Raw genomic sequence first — 11,262 nt, 5'->3', positions numbered from 1 at the left:
AAACTGTCTTCTTTTCGCCGGGTTGCCTCCTTCAGTGTACATCTCGACTGCTGAAGCTACTGAAAGTATATTTTAACGAAATCAGAGATCTATATTTTAATTAGTTTGAAAAATGAATATTGATTCATGGGAGAAATCATGGGACCTGTGTTTAAAAAAAACCAAACTATAAATAGATCATGCCTGGGATATCGCATGCCGTCTTTTAAAAAAGAAAAGAAAAGGATTAAAACATCGGCCTTTGTAAAAGGGATGAACCCAGAGTATACCTAAGTCCTTTCAACTACAAATGAACAAAAAGTGCAGACGGTAAAAATGTATATATGTTTTATAGATATTTATCAATAATTTCTAGGATGTTGGATTAAGATTCAGATTTGAAATACATTGAAATCGAATGTACTAGTTTTTTAGCCAATTAAAGTTAACGTTTGGTTTTTTTTTTGTCACTACAAAACATCTTCTGTCTTCTATGTCAGTTAAAAAAGCTCATTAGAGCTTATGTTTGTCTATGTTTGTATACGGCTTACCGACTCTAAAAAAAGCTTATTTATTTATTTATTATCAAGCGGATTTGTATACAGTATAGTTAGACGTAACCATCCTTGCTTCTTGTTTGCTTAAGAAAGTAAATTTACAATCTTTCTGATTGGATAGTAGATCGGAAAACACCAAGAAAATATTCAACATGAGGTGTAATCCCGCGTAAAAATATATAAAATTAAAGTGAAAGTAAATGAAACATGAGTTACTTTCACTTTCAAGGCTTGACACGCCCACCTCATGAATAACAAGGAAGACGAAATCGATGGAAATCATTTGCTCTCTGTATTTTCGACACAATAAGTGATCATACAATTCAATTGTCACAGATATATTTAAATATTAGTTTGAAATCAATCAATATTTAAATGTTTAGAAACATATACTTTGCACAACCTTATTTTATGTCTGTATGAAGCTTACGGACCTCTAAAAGGAAAAGTGGGTCACAACTGACACTCCCCTAAACAAAACGTCAGAGGAAGTGCTAGGTGAATGTCATACATGATACAACTGTGCATGAGCTTACAATAATGCCTGGATATTCAGAAGGTTTCGTCGAAAAATTAAGGAAAAGATGTTATTGCTCGATTTGTGGGTTGCCAATGAAAAATCCCGTCAAGATAACAACATGTGGTCACCGATTCTGTGAGAGTTGTCTGCAAGAATTTCTAAGGTAAGTTAACACCTGTGGTTATTGATTTTGATTTATGGGATCTGGATCAGCTGTGTTGTTCCATCTATGCTGAAAAAATATATTTTATTTATCAGTCAGTTGCTTACACAAGAATTATTTCAGAACACCCAACATGCCCCATGAGGGACTGCACATTGCATACGCTTGATGATTTGTGCTGAAGTCATTAAACTCCACAATTCTATTTTAATTTTAAATTTGAATTTCATCTTTATCTATTTTCATATTTAATGTACCATTTCAAATTATCTCAGTGTCAGAAACAATTTCTTTTCAAAATATGCCCTGATGCAGTACTGGCACATCAAATCAACTGCCTGAATTGTAATTGGATAAATTATTAGAAAATAATAGCAGAGTTCTATTTTCACTTTTATATAGATAAAAGTTTTAAAAGCTTATTAATTAAAGTATTAGTTTTTAAACTTGGCACCAAAGACTGGTAAGACTGTGAGGGAAAAAAATTTTGTCACCTGACAGACGTCATGGATAGGTGTTTAAAAATTGCAGGCTTAAAACCAGTGGTGGATCTAGAACTTTTTACAAAAGGGGGGTGGGGGTCTGACTGACCTAAATTTAAAAAGGGGGGTTCCAGTCATGCTTCAGTGATTCCCTATATAATCCACTAAATTTAAAGGGGGCAGGAACCCCTGGATCTGCCTAAGAAAACTCTATATTCTGTAGATAATGATGGTGCATGTACTCATGACCATGATGGTACTAAGGCAAGCACTATTACATGTACAGATGTTAAAATTCTAATTGAAGGAAACTTTTAGCATTGATGGGGTGGGGGGTTGAATTGTGTAAATTTCAATTGACTGAAATGGACAAGTTTGTTTATTTATAGGATATCAAGATAGTTTAAGATTTTTATAAAACATGTAAAAATATTTGATCTTGCTGAATTTCAACAGTAATTAACAGCATAAAAAAAACTTCATAAAATATTTCAGTTCTTATATCAATTAAAACTATATATTTTTTCTTTCACAATATGTTAAGGGACAATTATTTAAAATGTAAGGTCATTATTATGCATTACTTATGTAAAAAAACTACTAATTGATATTATATATATTATAGATAACAGGGGCGGATTTAGGCGGGGGCGTGGCGGGCGTGCGCCCCCCCTAAAATTTGCAAAGCATGGGTTGTCTTCAACTTTTTTTAAGTATCACACGAGACCATTCCATCTTTTTAACATTCAAGTATATAAAACAGATAGTTTAACAGGATAAGCGTGATTACAAATCAACTTACCTACGATTTATTTAAGTTCTATAAATATTGTATACTTCAATGGAAGGTGTCAAACGCTGAGTTGCGTTTTTAACAAATATAATGTTCGGCTTTATAACTATTTTGATCTGAGCGTCACTGATGAGTCTTATGTAGACACACTGACGATGTGCAAAACAACAGTTATTTTGTGGTGTTCCTGTATTTCTTTATGTTACAACTACCCGCACCTTGTCTTTCAAGGTTTAGTTAAGATATTACCCGATATTGCTATATAGACAATTTTACAACAAGTGCTGGTGTCTTGGTTGTAGATTGGTTTGCATAGGAAAACAGAATCAAAATAAAATGTTCACATAATCTTCAGCTTCTGTTTTTAGGGCTGCAGCTTTATAACTGTATCTTCATAAACACATATATGCAATATGAATTCCTTAGTGGGTTTTAGGAGATTGTTGTAGATTTTTCCAATTTGTAGGAGACCTTGCCATCACTACTCTGAGGTTCTTCGTGGATTAGGGACATATTGTTTTACCTCTGTCCGTCCATCCGCCAGTCAGTCACTTGATATTTGGTACGGAGAAACCAATAGGACGTATACAAATCTAATAAAATAGTTATTGTTTCCCCCCTGAAGATATTTGATTGATTACTATGAATGCAACACAAGTTTTCCCAGCAACCATTGACATAACATCGCTATATTTTTTATATGGAGTCAGCTTGTGTATTACGGACTGAGTTCTGTCTCTATCCTTATTGTCTTCAGTTCAGTTTGTTGGGAAATATATGGGGGTAGTCTCAATGAATGGAACCTAAAAGATTTCTTGTTAAATATGGCGACTGTAAGTTGTTCGAATACGTTGTTAGGGGAGGATTTATGCGGTTTCAGCTTGAAACTTTAATTTCTCCCTTGTTTTACCTCACAATAATTCGAGATATCTACATTGCACCCTCTTTAGAAAAATATTTCAATAATTTTACCTCCAAAATTTTTTCGCCTCGCTCCGCTTGGCGAATATAACAACTTTGCGTCCCCCCTAACTTGAAATCCTGGATCAGCCCCTGGATAATAACATAACCATAAATTATTGTTTACATTTATTTGTCTGGGTGTAATTATTTACAAGTGTTAGTATTTAAGTATTGGGATGACAAAAACATGACTATGACATAAGGTACTTATCTATTTGTCATGTAAATAGGTATACTCTCACCTTGAAAATTACCTACATAGGTAAATAAAAATAGCATGTGATGAAACCTTTCCCTTTAGGTATTAATAACATGTACAACCTTTTATACTTGAAAAGTATCATAGATGACATAGATGAGTTCTTATAGAAACAAGATGATTTAAAATACCATATATCATATAACATATAAAGTAGAAATTAAATTCTCTTTGTTATATTTGGTGTTTTTAATAATGTAAATTTATAATTATGACAAAACCATTTCTTTATTTCATCTTAAATTGCTTTCAAATGTCACCGTATGTAATTGCTTAAGGTGCAAATGTGCACTTGAGATCAAAGATTTCATCTGAACAAAATACAATAGTTTTCACACCCCTCCTTCAAATTGATGCAATTTATATATAAAAGGTGATATAATTACCAATAATTAGATCACTCATTAGATAGGGATTACCTTAATTGGTTTGTATGACCTCAATCCTTTGATTACTTATCTGGACAACTCCTAATTAAGAGGTAGATATACACTACAGGTGAATATTAGTTATCATTATGGACATGAAGCCTTACAAGAAGAAACACATGGAAATGTTTTTTGCCTGTTCTGGTGGTAATTTGTTAGTATCAGCTTTATTACAGTTAAAGGGATAGAATTACAATTTTGACAAAATTATGAACAAGTTTTAAAGCTGCAAAAATCAAAGATATATACTAAAAATAAGCAATAAGAATTATTTATAGCAGTGCTGCAAGCGAATAAGATGCAGTTACAAGCACTTGTGAACACTGGTCCAAAAAAAGATGCATTCACAAGCACTTGTTAACACTGGGAAATACATAGATAAATACTGGAAAATAAGATAAAGATAGGAAGATGTGGTGTGAGTGCCAATGAGACAACTCTCCATAATTTTAACACTAAACCATTATAGGTCAATGTATGGTCTTCAACATGGAGCCGTGGCTCACACCCAACAACAAGCTATTAAAGGCCCCAAAATTACTTGTGTAAAACCATTCAAATAGGAAAACCAACGGTATAATCTATATAAATAAAACGAGAAACGAGAAACACGTATAAATTACATAATCAGACGACAACTACTGTACATCAGATTTTTGAGAAGCACTTGTGAATGCTCAGAAATAAGATGCACACAAGCACTTGTGAATGCTCAGAAATAAGATGCACACAAGCACTTGGGAATGCTGCAAAATAAGATGCATTCACAAGCACTTGTTAACTCAAAAAAAAAAAACGCATTCACAAACACTTGTGAAAGCTGGGTAATAAGATATGGATTTACAAGGACTTGTGAACGCTGGAAAATAAGATGCAATCACAAGTTTTTGTGAATGCTGGAAAATAAGATGCATTCACAAGCACTTGTGAACACTGGAAAATAAGATGCATTCACAAGCACTTGTGAACTCTAAAAAAATACAACGCATTCACAAACACTTGTGAATGCTGGGAAATAAGATGCATTGCAGTGTTATATTCACACTATATTTCGAAAATGATCTTGCTTGTGCAATTATAAAATGGAACTGGTCTGTAAGGTCAATTCTAATAAGGACAGGTCCAATTTGTTCATGTTCCGTAGGCCTACAATGGTTGTGACAAACATTCATATTTTTGATGTTCAATTTTAAAGAACTAGCTATAGAACATGTTTCTCAGTTTTGAATTAAAACTATGTAGCTTTACTATCAAAAATTCTATGCCTTTATTAATTTGTTTTTATTTCTTTTCATTTGTACATGTTTTCTTGAGTTGGAGAAAATTGTATTTTCAGGAATACATGTACATGTAATACATTTTGTGGTATTTGACAAATTTCAGATTCAGGTCTTTTTTCGGTGAAAGCTTGAAACTGTTGTTAACACCCTTAAAAAATGGCAAAAACTGTTTTCTTCAAAAATCAGGGACTATTATGTGTCTGATGAAATATAATAAATTTACAGATACTAATGTGAAAAGTAAACAGGCACGGATCCAGAGGGGAGATTCCGATGGTTGGAACCCCCCCTTTCGTCCTGGGTTAGGACCCCCCTTTTTAAAATGGCTGGATCCGCCCCTGGTAAATATTTCTTTACTTGCAACTGAGAGTATAAATGTATAAATCATTTGGTAATTTGTTAACAGAATTGCATTGAAACACTTTAAACTTCATAATACATTAAACCTTATTGAATTGATGTGAAATCCTTGCTATTAAAATAATATTGATTTAGTGAGTTTTTATTGGAAGTTAAATCTATGCTACTTAGATTATGTATATTTACAGCATCAATAAAAGGGTATATATAACCTATATAGAGACATTTAAACTGTTTGTTTAACTTCATATTGATTCTGTTTTAAGGAAGGGTGGAGTTAACGAAAAAATAACTGTCCTCAAAAAGTTAATAGATTATTTTTAGGATGGGTTACCGTTGTAGTTAATGGATATTTGCTTTCCAAGGGTTGATCATTGGTATCTGTAGGAAGAAAAACTAGGGTGGTTTTTTTTTTAAAGTACCCTTAAATGGAAAAGATTTTTTTTTTATGAAATCAATTTGAAATTTCTGCATCATAAAATGTGTATATATATAATAAAGTGAGAAAATATATTGGGTTGGGCCTTTAGGCTGTGGTTTCTATTGGAACTAGAAATATTCTTTCAACAATGTTGTTTTCACCTAAATTTTATTTCCGCTGATATCAGCAAAAAAAAAGTCTAGATATAGATTACCATAGGTTGCAGGTAATTTACATTGTACAAGTCAGTTTTGTTTAACTTGCTATCTTAGTTAAACAAAATATGCACTAATCTAGACATCAAAGGCTTTCATAGACAGGTATTTTAAAAATTCCAAATTTGTATATTCAATTTTGACTTTTAAAGTTAGAAACATATCAAATTTTGAAGGTATTAAATTTTAAATCGGCTTATATACACAATGTACTTACTTTTTGATCTTATTTATGAAATTACATATATGGTAAATCTTTTTAATAAATTTATTATTGTATTACATATTGACTTTTCTATTTTATCAAGTAGAACATTGAATTCACGGAATGCGGGTTGCACATAGAATGAGATAGGAAAATATGCATTTTAATATTTATGATCGAAATATACTAAATTTGCATAAAATTCACAAGTCACAAATAGTTATTCTACACTTTTAAAGAGAGCTAGGCTGCTGATACCAAAGTGATATGTATTTACTGAATATTTCTTTTATATTTTTGACAAATGTTTAGGTCACATTTTGTGAACTGCAAAACGCATGCAAGTCTGACAAACCTACTGTGAACTTCAGCAGGAATTCAAATTTGCTTTAAATAATAAAATGTCCAAATCTTTTACACGCTGATGTCCTTGAAGAAAATCTGATTGTCCTCTTCTTTTGTGAAGTACAAAACTTGTGATAGTCCTTCATAAATTTTGGTGGTCAAAACTCTGGGTCTAGGACCATTTGATAATTCAAGTGATAGCTAGTCTTTCCAACTGTAAGCCTTAATTTTTTTAGTGTGTGTTTTGCATATTTTTAAGATCGTCGAATTTTGTCGAATTTTAGCAATATATTTGATGATTGCAAGTGTCCTTTTCTTATATCTATTTTATATATGTTTTGGAAGTCAACAGTTGCCTTAATTTTGCTACATTGTAAAAATAAGTAGATTTCACTGTTATTTACAAGCATTGAAACATATGCTTCATCAAAAGCATTTAAAGAAGTGCACCAATATCATTTATTTAGAACTATTAGTTTTGCAATTCTACCATTTAGTTGTAACCATGCATTCTTTGAATTGTAGCATAAAACCCACAGTATCTGCTAAAAGCCTTTATAAGTCTCTAGTTTGAGTTATATGGCTATAACAGATATATCTAATTTTTTAACTGTATCTGGTTTATGGGTTGTTAATAAACCAAGGAAATGCATTCTTAAATTGCTCATTCCCTAACCTTTTATTAAGACATTAAAGTGGAAAACATGATTTGTGATCATTTGATTAAAGCGAGACCCTTGCTATAAAAAGTAAATATTACAAGAAAAGATTTGTTATAATGTTTAATATTTCAATTATTTATCCGTCAGCTAGGGTTACGACAATGAGTTAGTGTAATGATCTGTCTTTCCTGCTCTTTGTCCCGTGTTTCTGTGATTTCCTGTGGAAAATGAATTTTATTTTTAAAGTTCATAAATATTTTGACATTTATACAAAGGTTCAGTCCTTCAACAAGTATCTGTTGAATGTAGTGTATTATGACAGGAATATGGTTAATTGAGGAAGTGCATTGTTAGGATCAGAAATGTTTTGATCCATGAATGGCGATCTCTCAATCATTAAAGGGGTAGATATTTCTAGTTTTTATAGCCACCACTATGGAAAATGAAGTTTTAGGGATATAAACATTTTTTTCCTTTCCATCCAACTGCCAATGTATATCTAATGACTCTGATGGACTTCATTATGTATGTATGTGTCTGTCCCAAATCATGAGCCTGTAATTCAGTGGTTGTTGTAATTGTATGTATAAAAAAGAAGATGTGATATGATTGCCAATGAGACAACTATCCACAAAAGACCAAAATGACACAAACATTAACAACTATAGGTCACCGTACGGCCTTCAACAATGAGCAAAGCTCATACCACATAGTCAGCTATAAAAGGCTCCGATTATACAATGTAAAACAATTCAAACGAGAAAACTAATGGCCTTATTTATGTAAAAAATGAACGAAAAACAAATATGTAACACATAAACAAATGACAACAAATCAGGAGCCTGTAATTCAGTGGTTGTTGTAACTGTTGATGTGTTACCTGGTTTTTTTTGTTCATTTTTTGTACATAAATTAGGCTGTTAGTTTGCTCGTTTAAAATGTTTGTTATTTCAGTACCTTTTTTAGCTGACTCAGGTATGGGCTTTGCCCATTGTTGAAGGCTGTCACTGTTAATTTCTGTGTCATTTGGTCTCTTGAGGAGTGTTGTCTTATTGGCAATCATACCATATCTACCTGTTTGTAATCATGAATGGAAGATTTTTCCAAAAATATTATTTTAAATAATATTTTTGGAAGTTTTAGCTTCTGAAAAACATTCCTTGTGAAAAGGGAGACAATATAGATGTTCAGATAACAAACTAGTGGACCTGAGAAAACATGATTCTGACTTAATTATGAGCTAGTTTTATATGATCTGCTGATACACAATTATTAGCATCTATAGTCTTTATACGGTAATCTAGCTCTAGTAATTTTTGGGCCCTTTGTCATGTTGATAGCTTGCTGTTCGGCCTGAGTCAAGGCTAGGTGCTGAACTTATATTAAATTGTTAACTTATTTTACATTGTGACTTGGATGGAGAGTTTTATAATTAGCAATCATACCACATCTTCTTATTTGTAATATGACTAATGATTGCCAATACCATATGAACCTGTGATACTTTGCAACAAGGGTAAATTCAAGATCAGACAATGACTAAATGTTTCCAGATTTCATTTACTATTCTTACAGAATAAAAAGATGTGAAAAATATTTGTACTTGAATAACTTGAACTTTAAATTTTTAAATGTTTAATGTGTAAGTAAAATTATCCAAGGACTGAATAAAAATAAAAAAGAAGACAAACAGGCAAAAACTAGTTGTTTGAAAAGATAGATACACATGTATTTCAACAAGAATTTATATAGTCGGACTTATGGTGACTTTATAAATCCTGTATTTTAAAGAAGACAAACCTTTAAACCAGTCACACTTGGAAGCATTGTCAGTATTAATTTAAGTTAATTAGGAATACAAAGGAATATGTGGCAATGATATTAATGAAACCCTAATTTTATAGAAAAGAAGAAAAAAAAAGTATATGTATTGATATCTTTTCATTGGAACATAATTATGTATATTAAGTATCTAAAAGTAAATCTGTTGGTATTAACAACCAACCAAGTTCAGTTTATAAAGTTTGGCTTTGTCTTTACTCTCAACAGCAGTATATGTTCCTAAGTACAGCACACAAAATTGTCCTTCCATTGTTAGTCCTATTGAATATGGATCCTGCACAATCCCTTTGATTTTAGTGTCGATGTATGTAATCAGGTTACCAGACGAATTTAAGATATGAAGTGCATAGTTGTCAGTGTCAACAACAATGACATTGTCAGCAGGCGTTGATATTAAATCACTGGGTGTAAATGGTACATGTATATCTGGACTTCCAGAATAGGTATTTATTATGTCCTCATGTCCAAGAACTACCACTTCACCTTCATTTTTATTACCGAATGAATCAACTACAAAAATATTTTCATTGTTAGTTGCATCTATTTGCAATGGGAAGGTAAATGAAATACCTTTTGTCTGGTCCTCACCGTAAACCTTAACATGATTCCCATCTTGGTCCATAACTATCACTATACCTTTGTCTTCTGTATCATGTGTAACTCCTACTATAACTTTATTTTTTCTGGTAACATGAATAGATGTTGGCTGATATGGATGCACATTATAAACAGTATCTACAATTTTATTTGTTCCATTTTTGATTTGTTTTAGGATTGGTTCATCAGTAGCTATAAGTAAGTCATTACCAAGAGTAATGGCTATCGTGAAAACATCAATATTAAAGCTAGAAATAACCTTAAGTTTATTTTTTTCGCATTTGACTTTCTGTAGTCCTGTGTGTGAAGAAAATAATCGTATTTCTTTTTTGTGGTTTCCTTCACCAATCCACAATGAAGCATCTAAGGATATTGCTAATTGCAAAACCCCCCTTAACTTGGTTTGATATTCTTCAACAACAGTAATATCGACATTGGCAGGATCCTTGCTGGAGGATGGTGTACTGCCAACATCTTTGCTAGGTGATGATGGACTCCCGATATCCTTGATGGCTAGAATCCTATGCTCCCCAGCAGTTTTGAATTTAGGATGAATGTTATTCTTACATGCACTACACATCAGTAGGTCACACTCTAAACATTTCCAGGAGATTTTAGGATCCTTCTCACATAACTGACACTGAATTGGAGACTGGATTCCTAAAATTGGTTTGGATAGAGCCATATCGAACAGAGTAGAATGTAAATATTTGGGCAGTAAGTGGCCCCATTTACGAAAATTTCTGGATCTGCCACTGCTGAAGTGTGAAATTTTTTTTATTTACAAAACAGTTTTCCATTTATTGATCCATATTAATGCTATAATGTTTGTTTTTTTGGGTCTACAACTCTTGAGGTGCCTCAATATCAGTGAATCCAGCTATCAGGTTTTTGGTTTGGGGCATTTCTGGTGCAGGCAGGTTCAGAACTTAATACAGTGTTGATTCATTCCATTTACTTTATCCTAGCATTTATATTCTACTTGCTTTGTACTCTAAAAAGTGTATACAAGTACAGCATTATGTTTTAGAAATGCGCGTCTGGCGTATAAAATTATAATCCTGGTACTTTTGTTAACTATATTTACACCACTGGGTCGATGCCACTGCTGGTGGACGTTTCATCCCCGAGGGTATCACCAGCCCAGTAGTCAGCACTTCAGTGTTGACATGAATATCAATTATATGGTCA

The 11,262-nt window shown here is 32.4% G+C and overlaps 1 protein-coding gene across 2 annotated transcripts in view; it reads left to right on the top strand.

Annotated features, from left to right (window-relative positions):
* Positions 1–995: 995 nt before the first annotated feature.
* LOC134728139 (TNF receptor-associated factor 4-like) overlaps positions 996–11,262 on the top strand; it is a 54,901-nt gene continuing 44,634 nt past the window's right edge. The window contains exon 1 of one of the 2 annotated variants that reach the window (XM_063592592.1): positions 996–1,219. In XM_063592592.1, coding sequence (XP_063448662.1) covers positions 1,077–1,219 — 143 coding nt within the window. In that variant the 5' untranslated portion in view covers positions 996–1,076. Of the gene's footprint in view, positions 1,220–4,202; positions 4,299–11,262 lie in introns of those variants that run through there. The other variant, XM_063592594.1, reaches the window with a different exon arrangement.

The sequence above is a fragment of the Mytilus trossulus genome, chromosome 8 (assembly GCF_036588685.1).
Source record: "Mytilus trossulus isolate FHL-02 chromosome 8, PNRI_Mtr1.1.1.hap1, whole genome shotgun sequence".
In the NCBI taxonomy this organism is placed as follows: domain Eukaryota; kingdom Metazoa; phylum Mollusca; class Bivalvia; order Mytilida; family Mytilidae; genus Mytilus; species Mytilus trossulus.
Note: the sequence above shows the minus strand (reverse complement) of the source record. Positions and strands in the feature narration are given on the sequence as shown.